Raw genomic sequence first — 20,430 nt, 5'->3', positions numbered from 1 at the left:
AACCTCAGGGATGCCTTCTTTTGCATCCCAGTTCATCTCTCATCACAGTATGTTTGCCTTTGAGTGGACCAACTCCCACTTGGGTCAGATGCAACAATATACCTGGACAGTGTTGCCTTGGGGGTTTTGAGAGGGCCCACACTTCCTCGCCCAGGCCCTAGGAAAGGAACTAAGGGAAATATGCCTCAAAGAAGGGCCTGTTCTACAGTATGTAGATATATTAATATGGAGCTCCTCCATGGAGGCCTCAGATCAGAACAACATTGAAATTCTTAATTTCCTTAGGACTCGAGATTATAGGGTCTCCCAGAAAAAGGCACAGATCTCAAAGAAACAAGTTAAATACATGGGATACATTATAAATCCTGGAAGTAGATAGCTATCTCCAGATAGAAAATAAGCTGTATTAGGCCTAGATACTCCAAAGACAAAAAGACATCTCTATACCTTGGGCTTCCCAGGTGGCGCTAGTAGTAAAGAACCCACCTGCCAATGTAGGAGACTTAAGATGCAGGCTCGATCCCTGGGCTGGGAAGATCCATCAGGGCTCCTGCTCTGAGTCCTCCCAGTTGACAAAAGCCTTGCATCTGATATGTTATTTCTTTGAGGTGGCAGCAGTTCCATGTCAAGATGATGGTGATGCAAGGATTCTAGCCACTCCCTGAGACAGATTCTTCTGGACCAACAGCAGAGGTTTCCCTGGGGCTCTGCGGCAAGGCAGGATGAGAGTTCTGTGGCCCCAGTTAGGTGGGGTCCACGAGCCCAATGCCAGCCTGAAGAAGCTACAGAAGGTGGACCTTTGCCCTGTATCCTCCCAATAAAAATTCCCTGAGGTCCAGGAATCTCAGAGGGGATATGAGGTAGGCAATAGATTGGCCTGAGGCTGAGCTGCTGTAAACAGTTTCCAGTTGACACTTTGAGAGAAGATGCCATCAGGAGCACTGGGCCCTGAGACCACAATTTCCTCTTGCTGTGGTCAAGGGGATTTCTCATCCCGACGTGTGCAGAGAATGTCCTCAGTTGTCCTCAGAGGAGTTCTGGATAATGCAACTCTAGGGGAGGGGAGAAGAAAGGAAGGGATACAAGCCCATAATATGTCCTGCCAACCTCCCAGAAACCTTCGAGCTGACCAGGGAAGAACCCTGAGACAGGCCAAATATGGGAACAAGCAAGATGACTGGCCAGACATAACCTGGAAGAGTGCCCTCATGTAAGCAATCTAAGCCACCCCTATAGGATGCGGCTCACTCTGCGAGTTTGCCTGTGTTTTCTTCCACACGTGCCTCGCCTCCAGTAAGCGCTGTGTCTGCTGGTCCACACGTGCCTCGCCTCCGGTAAGCGCTGTGTCTGCTGGTCCACACGTGCCTCGCCTCCAGTAAGCGCTGTGTCTGCTGGTCGCTCATGAATTCTTCTGGCAGAGAACACAAAGACCAAGGCCCTTCTCCAGTCACCTCACTGTCGTAGTCAGTAGAGATGTCTCACTGCTTTCATTTGTCGGTTCTATAAATTCGAATTTTTATATTTTCTACTTTTTTTTTTTTAATGTAAACAGTGACCCATATTGTTAGTATCATTTTGAACAGTGCAGATGCCTGTAAACTGAAGGGTACTTAGCTTTCTGCAGTCCCATCCCTCGGTTTTCACCGTTGGTATTTCTGTTCCTATCTATGCAGTTATGCGCGCCAGTTGTTTTTGCTGTTGTCAGCTTGCCAAAGGAATGGTGTTGTAGTCTGTCCATTTTGTCTGCCATTTTCCTCCTTTTTGTATCTCTGTTATCTTTCTGTATATTGTGTTTTCTTAAATTAGGCCTTAATGTTTTAAGATGTTACAGTATTCACATTTTGGTGCACAGTTCTTGCTTCTTTGAAAAATTTTTAAATGAGATTCTTGTACATTAAAAGATAATTTACATTTTTTTTTCACTCCCTGGAGTTATCTACTATGAAATTTTGACATGGAAGCCCATTTGGTCACTCTCAAAAATGACTTTGAGTAGATTATTTAGTAAGACTCTCAGAGTAAAATTGCTGCATTATTTTTCTAAGTTTTCAATGATTTTTACCATAGCCCTTCTTAAAGACTTTTATGCATTTACTTTTTAAATATTTGATTCACTTTCATAGTATGAATGTGTATGATCATGAACATTTAGATAATTTTTCATTATCATAATTTTGCCATGAATATTTGTATGTATCTTTTGGCTGATCTTTAAGTATATTTGTAAAATAGATTCCTAAAATTAAAACTGTATCACAGGTTATGTGCATTAAAAATTAAATAACTTTCTAAATCTAAATGGTACATTCTTTTTATATTCGTTGGGTCAGCATAAATGAATGTGTTTATGTAAATGAATATACTGAGGAATTAAATATTCTACGAAATCTTCATTTAAACTTTTAATAAGTGCAGGTTTCTAAAATAGACTTTCTAACATGTTGTTTTCTATAACATAGCCTTAAGATTACCGATAAATGCTTCTTTGAACTGTATAAATGATCTTTCATTATTACATGAAAGTTCTTGCTTTTTTGGTAAACATATAGAAATCCAACTTTACAATCATGAGAGAGATAAGAATCATGTAAAAGTTTTATTCTCCTATGTAAATATTACGTTTCTTGTGTAAATGGAGAGTAATTGTTAAACTAGTGTTCTGCATTTCCAAAAGGATGGTAATTGTATTTCCGTTAGTTTGTTGGTTTTTAGCAAGGCTTCTGCTTCAATAAATAAACCTGTCTCTGGTTTCAATTTGAACAAAAAACTGAAATCAGTGGTGTTTGTGTTTAACATAATTTATTTCCACATCTCAGTGTCCAAAATGTTTTAAATTTTTGTTAAATATATCATTGTTTTTTATATGCTTTCTCCTTTCAGTTTTTTACTAAAAGGAAAATGTAAATTTAAATTTAAAAATGAAATTAAATTAAAAATATAAAAAGAAGGGGAAATTAAATCACGTAAAACTCAAACATGTGTGTATATATATATATATTTGTCCTTTTGCTCTTCTTTTTCTTTAGTTCTGCTTGGGAATTTGACGGTCCAACTATCATCTATTGTCCTACCAGAAAAATGACAGAGCAAGTTACAGCTGAACTTAGAAAACTGAACTTAGCCTGTGGAACATACCATGCAGGACTGAGTATTAACTTAAGGAAACAAGTTCATCATACGTTCATGAGAGATGAAATTCAGGTGTGGAGATGGATCATCATTACTGGCTTTTCCCCATACTGGAAACAGATATTTCTATAATAGCTATTTATGAAGTCTTTACTGAATATCTTCTTTGTGTTCCCCAACTTCCTTGCCCCTGACCCCCATGGAGGGATAATGTTTTTTGTTTTCTAATTAAAATTCTTTATTTTTAAAGTGTATCTTTTATTATAGTTGATTTACAATGTTTTGTTAATTTCAGGTATACATACTATATATAAAATAGGAACTAATAGGAACCTATGGTGTAGCACAAGTAACTATTCAGTACTCTGTAATGACCTATATGGGAATGAAATCTAAAAAAGAGTGGATATATGTATACCTGACTCACTTTAATGTACAGCAGAAACTAATACATTGTAAAAAAACATTGTAAGTCAACTATATTAAAAATTAAACAAAAATTTCTTTAAAGTTGGAATTGAACTTCATAATTTAATCCTGAAATATTATCTGTTTAAAATTGCAGTGGTAAAGAATCCCCCTGCCAATGCAGGAGACATAAGAGATGTGGGTTCGATCCCTGGGTTGGGAGGATCCCCTGGAGTAGGAAATGGCAACCCACTCCAGTATTGTTGCCTGGAAAATTCCATGGACAGAGGAGCCTGGTGGGCTACAGTTCATGGGGTTGAGTTCGACATGACTGAGCATGAGCACAAAAATGGAAAAATAGCGATGTATATTAAAAAATTTTAGGTGTACATCCAGGTGATTCGTTCATGCATATACATTTGAGTACCGTTTTGATGAGCATAAAGCAGTCACTCTGATAGAATCAGTATAGAATATGGGAGATAGACAGGTAAGAAGACTGTTGCAGGCTAGTATACATGGCAGCCTATACATAGAATGGTGTTTAGGTTCACAGAGGAGGGAACACTAGCTGTTAAGGTAGGTTGTCAAATGGAGTTGTACACCCAGGAATAAGCAGTTTGAGTAGAATCTGAACAAGTGAATAGAAGTTCATCAGGTATGCATGGCCAGGGGGTGATGAAGGATAAGGAATTGATTATAGAACTCCTGAAAGGACTGATGTGTGCAAGGCACTTTGATATAAGAGAGCATACTGGATTCAAGGAATTGTGAGTAGTTTGCAATGGTTGGAGAATAGGAAGTATGAAGTAGAAGGGACACAAAGTATAGGTAAAATATCAGAACTGGTGGGGACTTAGAAGAGAGTTGAATTGGTTGTTTGGCCAGGTTATAGAGGATCTTAAAGCTTGCAGAGAGGCAAGCTGGAGTTGGTGTGAAGTTCCCTTATTTTTTCCAGACAAGCTGTAGGACTTTTTATTTAAATGAAATTCCATCTAACAGGTAAAACAGATTAAAGCAGAAATGGCCTCGTTGAAGTTGATGTGACGGAGAACCAAGTCCAGGAATGTCCCTGTCTCCATGTCAGTGTCTTGGGGGTTGTCTTAGAATCTTCAGAATTCTGCAACAGAACTTGAAAACCACTGTGCCAGACTGCTCTGTTTTTGAGCAAGATAATAGTATTATAGAAACATTAGACTGGGAGTGCTAAGTAGGATTGATCTGAAGGAGAGAAGAAAGGTATTGATGAAGTTCACAAGAGGGTGCTGCAGCTGAGATTCTTATGGTTAGAATCCTGGTTCAGTGGGTGTCACACAGATTATTTTGGAGAATTTCAATTCAAACGTGAGTAGGTTTAAATCGATACTATCAACATATCCACCCCCTGTCAATATATGCCTGGAATAGTCCTCATCTCAAGTTGAGAGGAACTTCCGTTTTGCATTTTCTGTCCAATAGATCATCCGTTTCCTATGTATCTAGAACTCTGCATATGCAGCTCACTGCATTGTCATGCTGCAGTGCATATCTGCCTGAAGGCATCTGTTCTCTTTCTTCCTCTTCTTTCCAAAGGCCAGAACAGCTATCACAGCCGCCTAGAATAGAGGCTTTATCCAAATTCTTAAATTCTTATATGTTTATTCTATTATCTCTGAAGCTTGAAAATTACTAGATAAAATTCATTAGCTGCTGCTTACTAAATCTTAACAATTGGTCTTTGAGTCAATAATTGACCAGTGGTTTCTTCTGTCTTGGCGTATTACTAATTGTTTATTTAGATAGAAACATCTTCCAGAGACATGAGGAAGACAAGATTTTTTTTCTTTCCTATTTTTCATAATGAAATCTAACCACATTTGGATGTAGATTTGCGTTTTGAGTCTGTGATCAGTCTTTTAATCCTGACTTTTAATTTTATGTCCTTTTTATTTTATTTGCCTTTTCAAGATGGCTTGAATTCCTTTCCTTTTTGGGATGAGGTTATGAGTAAATTATTTGATAAAGTATTTTCATTTACACTTGAGAGGTTATAATGATATTTTGAAAATCATATCTATAGAATAGGTTGATCTCTTAAAGACAATATCATGAAAAAAATTAGACCTTAAAATTTTTCATCATACAAACACATACACATTTACACACAGTAATCATGTGAGGTGATGGAGGTATTAACCTTACTGAGGTTATCGATCATGTCACAATATATACGTATATCAGATCATGTTATATGTGGTAAACTTATACAATGTTATAATTCAGTTATATCAATAAAGTTGGAAAAATTGAATAAGAAATAAAATTAAAAAATAAATATTAGGATTATTATCAGATTGCCTTTTTACTCAAATATAGCAAAACTGACTAGTTGTATTCACACAAAGCTTTTTCTTAATATTATTTCCTTTCCTATGTTTATTTTTCTCTCATATTTCTCATACTTCCTTTTATTTGTCCTTCCTTCCTTTCTGTTTTTTCTACTCTTGGTACATCTTAACATGTTTTTGTTTCAAATACACTTTAATATTTACCACTTATGCACACACATAGTTTAACAAACTAGTTCTCTGGTGCTTAAAATGAAAAGCATAAACCATCATTCCTTCCTGCTTCTTTTTCCTACTCTCAGCTTTTTTAGCTTATTCCGTTGGTGTTTGCCCCTGTATCTTGCAATAATTTGCTTGTGCTGCTACTACTTAGTTTACTTATTATTATTTGCCTGTTAGATTTAGGCATTATCTCTCAGTTCCCCACTATGAAAGGTGAATGTGTAGCTCTTTGACATCCCTTCCTGCCCTTCTTATCACGTCCAGAAGTTTCTACCCCCTCTTTTCCCAATATGTTAATATCATAATTTTGATTAGATCAATATACTCAAATATTGTATGTTTTTGTATTCTTTATAAATGCTCTTTATATGTAAGGCATGTAGTATACTTAGAGTTACTTATACATTTTTTTGTTTTCTAATTAATATCTTTCAAGAAATGTGTTTAGTTTTTTTTGACAATTATCACTAATTTTTCCCTAAAATTTCCCCTAGTCATGTAAATCTCACCTCTGTATATTCATTCCTAGTATATCAATTTTATCCTTTTAAATTTGCAGAGGGAAATTCATATTTCATTCTATATCTTTAATGAGCAGCTTCCTTCTACTTTTGGGCTTCCATGGTGGCTCAGATGGTAAAGAATCCTCCTGTAATGCAGGAGACCCGGGGTTTGACCCCTGGGTTGGGAAGCTCCTCTGGAGGAGCGAATGGTTACCCAATCCAGGATTCTTGCCTGGAGAATCCTATGGACAGGGAAGCCTGGTGGTCTATAGTCATGGAGTCACAAAGAGTTGGACACAACTGAGCATGCCCCACACCTGTCTTTCTACCTTAGAATACTGCTAGAAAAATTAAGATACAGTCTTGAAACTTCAAAATAACCCAAAGGCTCATTTAATATAATAAATATTTTAAGAGTCTCTTTTGTGTCCTGTATTTATATGCATTCAGAAGAATCATGATATTTGCTTCTTTTTGTAGAGAGGGGATAAATCCTATTTGATGGTCACCAGTCCTAAATATGTAAATTGGGCAGATAATCTTTTTAAGCTGTAAGTGATTTGTCAAAATTATATTAAATTCCCTGGTGGCTCAGACGGTAAAGAGTCTGCCTACAATGCAGGAGTTCCGGGTTTGATCGCTGGGTCAGGAAGACCCTCTGGAGAAGGAAATGGCAACCCACTCCAGTATTCTTGCCTAGAAAATCCCGCCTGGCAGGCTACAGTCTGGTGCTGCTAAGTCAGTTCAGTCGTGTCCGACTCTGTGTGACCCCACAGATGGAAGCCCACCAGGCTCCCCCGTCCCTGGGATTCTCCAGGCAAGAACACTGGAGTGGGTTGCCATTTCCTTCTCCAATGTGTGAAAGTGAAAAGTGAAAGTGAAGTCACTCAGTCGTGTCTGACCCTTAGCGACCCCACGGACTGCAGCCTACCAGGCTCCTCCATCCATGGGATTTTCCAGGCAAGAGTACTGGAGTGGCTTGCCATTGCCTTTTCCAGGCTACAGTCTATGGGGTTGCAAAGAGTCAGACACGACTGAGCGACTTCACTTTCATATTAAATTCAGTTGCATGCCAGGGACTGTAATGAATGAACTAATTGTACTTACCAAAGGGAAGCGTGTAAGGTTTTAATTCTGCTAAATGTTTGTCAAACTATGTTGTTATTTGTTCTCAGTGTGTCATAGCTACTGTAGCTTTTGGAATGGGTATTAATAAAGCGGACATTCGCCAAATCATTCATTATGGTGCTCCTAAGGAAATGGAATCCTATTACCAGGAGATTGGTAGAGCTGGCCGAGATGGACTTCAGAGTTCTTGTCATGTTCTCTGGGCTCCAGCAGACATGAACCTAAATAGGTAAAAACATTCATTTCTTTCACCCTTGAAGATTTCTTTCTTTCCATATTAACTTCAAAAGTATTTGAGGCAACATTCAAAATTTAAACTAATATGTTTAAGTGCATTTAAAACCAAAAACAAACCCAAGACGTTTAAGAAGAACATTTGTGGTGAGTTGCCACCCAGAGGAGATGAACTAATTTCATCTATACATCTTTTAGTGTGAAGATTTAACTAAACCAGGAATGTAACATAGTTCTTGTGGAACACTTTCAAAATATTGTTCATTGATGATTTGTTTTTCTCTTCAGTTCTCTCAGGTTTTGATGTCTTCAGCCATAGTTACTTTAGATACCATTTATTTTGTTTTTGTTTTTTTCTTCTCATGCTGCATGGTGTTTATTCCAAATGACTTCTGTCAATTCCAGTTTGGCTCTAATTACCATTTTTGTTTCTTTTGTTTGTTCTGTGAGAGCATGTCCACTCTTCTTGCCCGTGTGAATGATCATGCTGCTCTGTACTGACTGACTGCCATGGAAAAATATTGTGCTTAGTGTCTAGAGTCAGGAAAGCCTTACTACTTAAATACTAAACAGGTATTTTGTTGGCACTTATGTTCTGTGAGATTGATGTTGAAAGGAAAACTTCATCTTGCAGAATTTTAGTGGCAGGATTTACCAATTTATTCCTTCACCTATAGGAAAAAAATGTCAAGAAACATGTATGTGGTAGACTTATTAGCCCATTTTATTAAAATGGTGAGAGTGCCTATCTAATACAGTTTTTATTTTTATTTATTACTCAGCAATTTTTTAAACACTGTCCCAAGCATTGTGCTCTGTGCTGAGTATTCAATGGTAAATAAAAGCAGATATAAATAGTACCTGTTTTTATAGAGTTTACTATAAAATGGGAATGACAGATCTTAATCACAGAATCATACAATTGTGGGTGCATAGGGTTCATTTTTGGAGAAGGCAATGGCAAGCCACTCCAGTACTCTTGCCTAGAAAATCCCATGGATGGAGGAGCCTGGTAGGCTGCAGTCCGTGGGGTCACTCAGTCGGACACGACTGAGCAACCTCACTTTCACTTTTCACTTTCACGCATTGGAGAAGGAAATGGCAACCCACTCCTGTGTTCTTGCCTGGAGAATCCCAGGGACGGGGGAGCCTGGTGGGCTGCCGTCTATGGGGTCGCACAGAGTCGGACACGACTGAAGCGACTTAGCAGCAGCAGCAGGGTTCATTTTACTGCTTTGTGTTTGAAAATTTCAGTAACCAAAAGTTCTTTTGGAAAGGATCATGCAAATAATTGTAACAGTATAGCTATTACGTGCTATGAAGGAAATTTGCCTTGAGTAACCAGTGTAGTATTGTGTGTGTGTTTACCCACTTATAAAGATCAGGTAAGTCTTCCTTGAGGAACGAATGAGTTACCTTGAGGTATGAGAGAAGAATAGGGATGAATTAGGTAAGAATGTTTGCTATCAGTTTTAAGCTTCTGCTTTTAGGAGTAGTCAGTAGCTTCTGCTTCTTATTGTTGTGCTTTTGACACTGGTGTCTTTGTAAAGCTTTTTATAAACTAATGTAAAATAATTGGGATAGAACACAGCTTTCCTTACCACTATTAAATTTGGGGTTGTTAAAAACATTTGGAATTGTATCCAACATAAGTTGATTCCGACCAGTTCTGACTTTATTTGTGCATTGTGTCAAAGATGCTGAAGACTTAACAACTTAAGTTTTGTGTTGTGCCTTGGCAGGTACATCAGCAGATACAGTTTCTGTTTATCTGAGTCTCAGAGAGATTTTAAGTGGTTGTCTCATTAAGATTTAACAGAGGTGAACAGTGAGTAGTAATCAAATAGTGTTGCCAGAAAACCCATACTTGAATCCTTAATACAGACAGGTTGTTCTTTGTATGCATACTAAAGGAAATAAAACGATAGGGTTAATCAGCATAAAAAAATATTTCAGCAAGGGTCGAGGCCCAAATCTGCTATCCTATGACAAACCTCTTCTGTTAGAGAAAAGAGAGTTTTCGAATAAATGGAATAGCTGGTTTTCAAATGAAAAGATCACTGTAATTCATGAAATGTTTAGAGAATCCTGTGACTTAAGAGAAGAAACTTGTCTGGTCATCAGCGTAAATGTGCAACTAAAATTTTTTTATTGTAGAAGCCGTACCGTTGGCAAAGTCTCAGTGTCTACAGTTGCTAGTCATTATTTGAAACAGTCAAAACCCAGATAGCTACTGTAATCTTTGTTTAAATGGGATAATTTGCAAAATAATCTCAGTTTAATAAATCTTCCACTGGCTCCAACTGATTTCTAGTTAGGGTATTGCTTTCAGAATATTTATTCTTTTTCAACTTCTTTTTATTCTGTGGAATATTATACTTTAACTATTTTGATAGTCCCAGAAAAAGAACAAATATTCATTTGATTTGTTGTTAGAAACTTGTTATTTTATTTCCTTCAATTTGTTAGCAAAACTGGTGTGTTAAATATTGGTCCATTGGAACCAAAATTAAGGGATCTTGTACTCAGAGTGTGGGCATTTGTTTCCTTTGTTCTTTCTAACTGAGGAAAAGGAGGTGACTTAAACAAATCATTGCAAAATAGGGACCGAATTTGTAGCCCATGAGCTAGGAATGAGATTGGATGGCTGAACTAGGAACTAGAGTCAGTCGTTGGAAGAGACTTTTTAGAGAAATTACGTGGAAGGCACGGTGGTTGGTGGTGTCAAAGATAAGAATGTTTTTGAATAAAAGGTCATTTGTGTGTTCAGACTTTCCAGAACTCTCTTAACTGAATTCGTTCTTGGTATCATCCTCAAGAATTGTACTTCTATCAGTACTTTTATCAGTCAGAAGGTTGTATAGTCAAAATATGCGTGAGTCAGTTCCCTTTTGATGAGAAGTATTATCACCTAGATCTTGTAGGTTGTGTTGTTTTCTCTTGAAATATTTGTAACCTGTTCAACTCAGACTTATATTTATTCTTGGAAAGATATGCAAAGACTACTTGGGAGATTCTCATCATCTAATGTGTGGTAGTCATGGAATTTCTTCCCAGAAGAGTAAAATTAAGTCAGCATAAGGTATAGCAGCAGTACTTAAAAAAAAGTCTTGCGTATTATTTTAAAAGTTTATATAAATTCAGCATTATGGGGAAAGAAGCTTGAGGAAGGAACTTAATTTTTATAATTTTCTGATGTCTGGTCAGTCAGTTCAGTTCAGTGGCTAAGTCTTGTCCAACTCTTTGCGACCCTATGGACTGTAGCACGCCAGGCTTCCCTGTTCGTCACCAACTCCCGGAGCCTACTCAAACTCATGTCCATCGAGCCGGTGATGCCACCCTACCATCTCATTTTCTGTCGTCCCCTTCTCCTTCCATCTTCAATCTTTCCCAGCATCAGGGTCATTTCCAGTGAGTCAGTTCTTTGCATCAGGTGGCCAAAGTATTGGAGTTTCAGCTTCAGCGTCAGTCCTTCCAGTGAGTATTCAGGACTGATTTCCTTTGGGATTGACTGGTTGGATCTCCTTGCTGTCCATGGGACTCTCAAGAGTCTTCTCCAACACTACCATTCAAAAGCATCAATTCTTTGGCGCTCAGCTTTCTTTATGGTCCAACTCTCACGTCTGTACATGACTACTGGAAAAACGATAGCCTTGACTAGGCGGACCTTTATTGGCAAAGTAATGTCTCTGCTTTTTAATATGCTGTCTAGGTTGGTCATAGTTTTTCTTCCAAGGAGCAAACATCTTTTAATTTCATGGCTGCAGTCACCATCTGTAGTGATTTTGAAGCCCCCCAAAATAAAGTCTCTCACTGTTTCCATTGTTACCTATCGATTTGCCATGAAGTGATGTGACTGGATGCCATGATCTTAGTTTTTTGAATGTTGAGTTTTAAGTCACATTTTTCACTCTCCTCTTTCACTTTCAAGAGTCTTTTTAGTTCTTCTTTGCTTTCTGCCATAAGGGTGGTGTCATCTGCGTATCTAAGGTTATTGATATTTCTCCTGGCAGTATTGATTCCAGCTGTGCTTCATCCAGCCCAGCATTTCGCATGATGTACTCTGCATATAAGTTAAATAAGCAGGGTGACAAGATACAGCCTTGACGTACTCCTTTCCCAATTTGAAACCAGTCTGTTGTTCCATGCTCAGTGATGTCTGATAAAACCCCATAATACAAAGAGGTAGTTTTTAGAAGGCTGAGAAGTTTTCTGTAGAGCTAAAGTGGTAAAAGCTCATATTTGGATCTTGAGTGTTTTCAGTATTCCTTAAATAGATTAGATGGCTTAGTTTCTCACGTAAAATAACTTTTAAGAATAATCTTTTACTGGAAAAATGTAAAAATTCATGAACAGTAGAACGATTGCCACAAAAGGAAGTGGCATATAAGCCAAAATGAAAAACTTTAGAGTGTTAACCAGTTTTTCATAGGCAATGAAAAAGTTGATATTTGGGCATAGGTGGCATTCTTTCAAAGACAGTTTTCTTAAAATTCAGAAAAATGCCTAGCTCTTGTGGGGGCACTGACTGGAAAGGGATCCAATAGCTTTCTGAGATGATAGAAATATTCTTTATCTTGTTAGTGGTGTGGATACTTTAAGTTACAAAAAACAAGCAGTAATAAATAAATGAAATAAACTGCTAATACGATTTTAATATTACTGTGATATTTTTAATTGACAGGCGCCTCCTTGCTGAGATACGCAATGAAAAGTTTCGATTATACAAATTAAAGATGATGGCGAAGATGGAAAAATATCTTTATTCCAGCAAGTGTAGGCGACGGTAAGTATTGTTTATTTTATATCACTTAATAACAAGGATATATAGATGATACTCTTAAGAAAAATGTTTTACAGAATAATTAGAAATAATTAGAAAATATTTGCTGGTGTTACATATGTGCTGAATTTTTAAGACCACTTTCTTTGTGCCTCAATAAAATGAAGCCAAATAATGAGGTCCCAGCTGATCAGTTAATGTTGATTTCTCCTCATTATTTTCAACAATGAATTTAACATATATGTTTTTGTTCTTTTATTTAATTTTAAATTTTCTCTTGGGTAGAATCATCTTGTCTCATTTTGAAGACAAACAACTACGAAAGGCCTCCGTAGGAATTATGGGAACTGAAAACTGCTGTGATAATTGCAGGTCCAGGTACATTTTTCTTCTAGATGGACATTCTAAAAATCTTCTTTGTTTCTTTCTTTTCCTTTTCAAATGATTTTAAATTGATTTTTCATTGAATGATATGTATTGCAGTTTTTAAAAAAACTAAATTATTTATTTAAAAAGAGGACAAAGCAAGCAGTATTACAACATTTTGCTTTTATAAAGAGGTAAACCAATAAGATGGTAGACCTAAATCTAAACATATCAAAAGTTACATTAAATGTAAATGGTCTAAAAACTCCTTTTAAATAAATTGTTAGAATTGGTTTAAAAATATGACCCAACCATATGCAGTCCACGAAAAATTCACTACAGATATAATTATATAAGTTGATTAAAAATAAAAGGATACATACATTGTAAAGCAGTTAAACTGCAATTAAAAAATAAATAAGAATTGAAAAAAAAAGATAAAAAACTGTATACCATGAAGCATTAATCAAAAGAAAGCTGGAGTTATTTTTAATGTCAGATAATGAAGATTTTGGAGAAAAAATATTACCAGGGTTACAGAAGGATATTCCATGATGATAAAACGGTCAGTTTATGAATGTATCAGTCAGGGTTCTCCAGAGAAACACATCACATTTGTGTACACACACATACTCATACATATACACGGAGAATGAGAATAAATGAGAGAGAGGTCGATTTTAAGGAATTGGCTCATGCTGTTTGTAAGGACTGACAGGTCTGAAATCTGGATCTAATTGACTTTTATATACCACTTGTCAACAGAACTACAGAAGCTATGTTCATGAAAGTAGACTGTATTTTGGGCCATAAAATCAGTATTAGCACATTTAAAAGATTTGTGTTTATACAGAATATATTTTCTAACTAAAATGGAATGAAACTAGAAATCAATAGAAAGATAGGAGGCGAGTCTCCGAACACTTGGAAATTAAGCAACACACTACTAAATAATCCATTAGTCAAAGAGGAAGTCAGAAGTTAAGTCAGAAACTATTTTGAACTGAATGAAATGAAAATGTAAAATGTATGGGATACAACTAAAGTGATACTGAAATGGAGAGCATTAAATACTTACAACAGAAGAAAGATTGCAGATTAGTAATTAAGCTTCTACCTTAAACTAGCGAATAGGGGTAAAGTAAGCTTAAAGAAAGCGGAAAAAAAAAACAGGAAAGAGTAAAGATAAGGAACTAAATTAGTGAAATAGAAAACAGGAAAACAATTGAGAAAAGCATTGAACTCAAGCTCATTCTTTGAGAAGGTCAATAAAATTGATAGAGACTCCTAAAAAGGAAAAAAAAAAAAAAGAAGAGACAGATTACCACTATCTGGAATGAAAGAGGAATTTCACAGACATTAAAAGGATAATGAGAAAACACTATGAATAATCCAGTTCACATACACTCAGCAATTTAGATGAAATGGACCAGTTCCTTGAAAATTCTTATTGGCACCTTAAACAAGCAAACCCCTACAAATATATAAAGCACCCAACTGACATAATAGCTGGAAAAAAATCAACAAATTTACCATCAAAGTAAGAGTTTAGTTCAGGTCAGTTCAGTCACTCAGTCATGTGCGACTATTTGTGACCCCATGGACTGCAGCACGCCAGGCTGCCCTGTCCATCACCAACTCCCGGAGCTTGCTTAGAATCATGTCCATTGAGTCGGTGATGCCAACCAACCATCTCATCCTCTGTTGTCCCCTTCTTCTCCTCCTGCCTTCAGTCTTTCTCAGCATCAGGGTCTTTTCCAGTGAGTTAGTTCTTCGCATCAGCTGGCTACAGTATTGGAGCTTCAACTTCAGCATCAGGCCTTCCAATGAATATTCAGGACTGAGTTCCTTTAGGATTTGATCTCCTTACAGTTCAAGGGACTCTGAAGAGTCTTTTCCAGCACCACAGTTCAAAACCATCAATTCTTCAGTGCTCAGCTTTCTTTATGGTCTAACTCTCACATCCATATATAACTAACGGAAAAATGATAGCTTTGACTAGATGAACCTTTATTGGCAAAGTAATGTTTCTGCTTTTTAATATGCTGTCCAGGTTGGTCATAACTTTTCTTCCAAGAAGCAAGCGTCTTTTAATTTCATGGCTGCAGTCACCATCTGCAGTGATTTTGGAGCCCCCCAAAATAAAGTCTCTCACTGTTTACACTCTTTCCTCCATCTATTTGCCATGAAGTGATGGGACCAGATGCCTTGATCTTAGTTTTTTGAATGTTGGGTTTTAAGCCAGCTTTTTCACTCTCCTCTTTCATTTTCATCAAGTGGTTCTTGAGTTCCTCTTCGCTTTCTTCCATAAGGGTAGTGTCATCTGCATTTCTGAGGTTATCGATATTTTTGCCAGCAGTTTTGATTCCAGCTTGTAATTCATCCAGCCCAGCATTTCGCATGATGTACTCTGCATATAAGTTAAATAAACAGGGTGACAATATACAGCCTTGATGTACTCCTTTTCCCATTTGGAACCAGTCCGTTGATCCATGTCTGGTTCTAACTGTTGCTTCTTGACCAGCATACAGATTTCTCAGGAGGCAGGTCAGGTGGTCTGGTATTCCCATCTCTAAAAATTTTCCAGTTTGTTGTGATCCACACAGTCAAAGGCTTTCGCATAGTCAGTGAAGCAGATGTTTTGGTGGAATTCTCTTGTTTTTTCTACAGTCCAGTGGATGATGGCAATTTGATCTCTGGTTCCTCTGCGTTTTCTAAATCCAGCTTGAATATCTGGAAGTTCTCGGTTTATGTACTCTTGAAGCCTAGTTTGGAGAATTTTGAGCATTACTTTGCTAGCGTGTGAGATGAGAGCAATTGTGCAGTAGTTTGAGCAATCTTTGGCATTTCCCTTCTTTAGGATGGGAATGAAAACTGGCCTTTTCCCATCCTGTGCCTACTGTTGAGTTTTCCAAGTTTGCTGGCATATTGAGTGCAGCTCTTTCACAGTATCATCTTTTAGGATTTGAAATAGCTCAGCTGGAGTTCCATCACTTCCCCTAACTTTATTCATAGAGATGTTTCCTAAGGCCCACTTGACTTAGCACTCCAGGATGTCTAGCTCTCGGTGAGCGATCACACTATTGTGGTTATCTGGATCATTAACATCTTTTTTCGTATAGTTCTTCTGTGTATTCTTGCCACCTTTTCTTAATATCTTCAGCTTCTGTTAGGTCCCTACCGTTTCTGTCCTTTATTGAGCCCATCTTTGCATGAACTGCTCCCTTGGTATCTCTGGTTTTCTTGAGATCTCTAGTCTTTCCCATTCTCTGGTTTTCCGCTAGTTCTTTGCAGTGATCACTCTGGAAGGCTTTTTAATCTCTTTGTGCTATTCTTTGGAACTCTGCATTCTGATGTATATATATTTCCTTTTCTCCTTTGCCTTTAGCTTCTCTTCTTTTCTCAGCTATTTGTAAGGCCTCCTCAGACAACCATTTTGCCTTGTGCATTTCTTTTTCTTGGGGATGTTCTTGATCACAGCCTCCTGTTGTACAGCATTGCAAACTTCTGTCCATAGTTCTCCAGGCACTCTGTCAGCTCTAATCCCTTGAATCTATTTGCCACATCCACCGTATAATCGTAATGGATTTGATTTAGGTCATACCTGAATGGTTTTCCCTACTTACTTCAGTTAAAGTCTGAATTTTACATTAAGGAGCTCATGATCGGAGCCACGGTCAGCTCCCAGTGTTGTTTTTGCTGACTGTATATAGATCTTCTCCGTCTTCGACTGTGAAGAATATAATCAATCTGATTTCAGTATTGACCATCTGGTGATGTCCATGTGTAGAGTTGTCTCTTGTGTTGTTGGAAGAGGGTGTTTGCTATGACCAGTGCATCCTTTTGGCAAAATTCTATTAGCCTTTGCCCTGTTTCATTCTGGACTCCAAGGCCAAACTTGCCTGTTACTCCAGGTATCTCTTGACTTCCTACTTTTGCATTCCAGTCCCCTGTGATGAAAAGGACATCTTTTTTTGGTATTAGTTCTAGAAGGTCTTATTGGTCTTCATAGAACCATTCAACTTCACCTTCTTCAGCATTTGTGGTTGATGTATATACTTGGATTACACAGAAAACTAACCTAACTTATAACATGGATCACAGCCTTCTCTAACTGAATACAACTATGAGCCATGCCGTGTGGGGCCACCTAAGACGGACGGGTCATGGTGGAGAGTTCTGACAAATGTGGTCCACTGGAGACAGGAATGGCAAATCACTTTTGTATTCTTGCCTTGAGAGCCCCATGAGCAGTATGAAAAGACCAAAAGATAATGACACTGAAAGATGAACTCCCCAGGTTGATAGGGCCCAATATGCTACTGGAGAAGAGTGGAGAAACAGCTCCAGAAAGACTGAAGAGGCTGAGCCAAAGCAAAAACAACCCTCAGTTGTGGATGTGACTGGTGATGGAAGTAAAGTCCAATGCTATAAAGAACATTGTTGCATAGGAACCTGGAATGTTAGGTCCATGAATCAAGGTAAATTGGATGTGGTCATACAGGAGATGGCAAGAGTGAACTTCGACATTTTAGGAATCAGTGAACTAAAATGGACCAGAATGGGCAAATTTAATTCAGATGACCGTTATGTCTACTACTGTGGGCAAGAATCCCTTAGAAGAAATGGAGTAGCCCTCATAGTCAACGAAAGAGTCCAAAATGCAGTACTTCTTTGCAATCTCAAAAATGACAGAATGATCTCTGTTCTTTTCAAAGGCAGACCATTCAATATCACGATAATCCAAGTCTGCCCCAAAGTAGGAGAGGTTGATGTAATTTTGATGAAACTCTAATACTTTGGCCACCTCATGTGACGAGTTGACTCACTGGAAAAGACTCTGATGCTGTGAAGGACTGGGGGCGGGAGGAGAAGGGGACGACAGAGGATGAGATGGCTGGATGGCATCACCGACTCGACGGGCATGAGTTTGAGTGAACTCCGGGAGTTGGTGATGGACAGGGAGGCCTGGCGTGCTGTGATTCATGGGGTCGTAAAGAGTCGGATACAACTGAGTGACTGAACTGAACTGAACTGAAGAAAGAAAAAAGTAGGAAGCAATAGGTAATCTGGTCAATACAGTAACAAGTTTGATTTATTGATTTGTGGTACATAGAGAAGCCTGTATCAAGCAGTTAGCGTAATGTGTCTCAGACATTTTTACTTCATGACCCACATAGTTAATGATAATACTTGTATAGCACATGAGGCTACTTGAGTCTAGATTGTGTTCAGAACCTTACAGTCTGAAGGGATTAGCCTTCAGCACAGCGATAATCCATTTTCAACATCATGGCTGGGGAGAACTGAATTAGAGACTACTTCTCAAACATAGGTAGCATATTTATAAGCAGTGGTTGGCAAACTGTGGCCCCTGGACCAAATGCACTTGCAGCCAGTTTTCGTAAATAAAGTTCTCTTGGAACACAGACGTGTACTTTTGTTTATGTGTTATCTGTGACTGTTTTGCTAAGTTGAGCTAAGTAGTTGTGACACAGATCATATGGTTCACAAAGCCTAAGCTATTTCCTGTCTGACCGTTTATAGGAAAAGTTTTCTGATCTCGTTGTTAGATTGTTTCAAATTTTTAGTGTCTTGATATCAAACACACTACATTTTCTGGCCAGAATGCAACTGAATTAGAAGTAAACAGAGGGTAAGCAGAAAAATTCTCATTCATTTGGAAATTTAAAATAATGTTTTACAATAACTCATCAATCAAGGGAAAACTCAAACTGGAAATTAAAATATTTTTAGAATTTAGTGATAATTACAGTAATGTACACTACAGTAGAACCTGGAATGTTTGACAGAGATCATTCTGTCATTTTTGAGATTGCAAAGAAAGAGAAGAGTAACTAAAAAGCCTCTTGATGAAGGTGAAAGAAGAGAGTGAAAAAGTTGGCTTAAAGCTCAACATTCAGAAAACTAAGATCATGGCATCTGGTCCCATCACTTCATGGGAAATATAGATGGGGAAACAGTGTCTGACTTTATTTTTCTGGGCTCCAAAATCACTGCAGATGGTGATTGCAGCCAGGAAATTAAAAGACGCTTACTCCTTGGAAGGAAAGTTATGACCAACCTAGATAGCATATTAAAAAGCAGAGACATTACTTTGCCACCAAAGGTCCATCTAGTCAAGACTATGGTTTTTCCAGTGGTCATGTATAGATGTGAGAGTTGGACTGTGAAGAAAGCTGAGTGCCGAAGAATTGATGCTTTTGAACTGTGGTGTTGGAGAAGACTCTTGAGAGTCCCTTGGACTGCAAGGAGATACAACCAGTCCATCCTAAATGAAATCAGTCCTTTGGAATGAATCAGTTCATTGGAAGGACTGATGCTGAAGCTGAAACTCCAATGCTTTGGTCACCTCATGCGAAGAGTTGACTCACTGGAAAAGACCCTGATGCTGGGAGGGCTTGGGGGCAGGAGGAGAAGGGAACGACAGAGGACGAGATGGCTGGATGGCATCACCGACTCAATGGACATGAGTTTGGGTGGACTCTGGGAGTTGGTGATGGACAGGGAGGCCTGGCTTGCTGCGGTTCATGGGGTCGCAAAGAGTCAGACACGACTGAGCGACTGAACTGAACTGAACGACACTACAACTTGTATGCTGCAGCATAGGTGCTACTGTATGGGAATTGGGTAAGTTTAAATACTCATAGTAGAAAAGAAAATTAATGAGCTAAGTATCTTGCTGAAATAGTTATTGTGGAGAATAAACCTAATCATAGCCTTTTTCCCCAAAATATATCTAGAATACTGACTATATTTTTATTTCAAAGATATTTATTATAAAGAAAGCAACTGAATTAGATAATTGAACCATGGTAGTAGATTTTCTCTTATGTTCTTTTGTTCTCAATATGCTCTAAAGAATTTTCATTTGTATTAATGATAATTTCAAATCTGCTTGAAGGATGGCTTAGGAATTTAACTTCTAAATGGTCTTAAATGAACAGTTTATCATCTTTGGTCATATTTTACAGTGGTGAGATTTTAAACTAATGATTTGTTGTATAGGAGGTTTGTTTGTTCAGTTCAAAACTCTTGGGGAGTGAGGGCAATAATCCTTTTTCTTCCACCGAAACCTAACACAAAAATCCAGCATTTATACAATCGATCAAGTGAAGTGCTTCAAGCTATGACCCTACATTTCTGCTTGCTTGAACCCTTTTTTCTTCTGTTTTTGGTCTGAAGTACCTCCTGTGAAACTTGGGTTCTTGGGCACTAGGGTTTGAGAAACATCAGTGTGATGCACCTGTGATGCTATATACAGGTTATATTTCATGTTCTACGTACTTCACATGCTCTTTGCTGTGTT

At 37.8% G+C, this 20,430-nt stretch overlaps 1 protein-coding gene across 6 annotated transcripts in view; it reads left to right on the top strand.

The window, feature by feature from the left end:
• WRN (WRN RecQ like helicase) overlaps positions 1 to 20,430 on the top strand; it is a 117,826-nt gene that overhangs the window by 66,603 nt on the left and 30,793 nt on the right. For all 6 annotated transcript variants that reach the window (XM_088832726.1, XM_055416564.2, XM_055416565.2 and 3 more), the window contains 4 exons: positions 3,027 to 3,201; positions 7,765 to 7,946; positions 12,636 to 12,737; positions 13,020 to 13,112. In XM_088832726.1, the coding sequence (XP_088688852.1) occupies positions 3,027 to 3,201; positions 7,765 to 7,946; positions 12,636 to 12,737; positions 13,020 to 13,112 (552 nt within the window). The remainder of the gene's footprint in view (positions 1 to 3,026; positions 3,202 to 7,764; positions 7,947 to 12,635; positions 12,738 to 13,019; positions 13,113 to 20,430) is intronic.

The sequence above is a fragment of the Moschus berezovskii genome, chromosome 26 (assembly GCF_049115385.1).
Source record: "Moschus berezovskii isolate FMDL1 chromosome 26, NW_MosBer_1.0, whole genome shotgun sequence".
Classification (NCBI taxonomy): domain Eukaryota; kingdom Metazoa; phylum Chordata; class Mammalia; order Artiodactyla; family Moschidae; genus Moschus; species Moschus berezovskii.
This window is presented reverse-complemented; position numbering and strand designations above follow the sequence as displayed.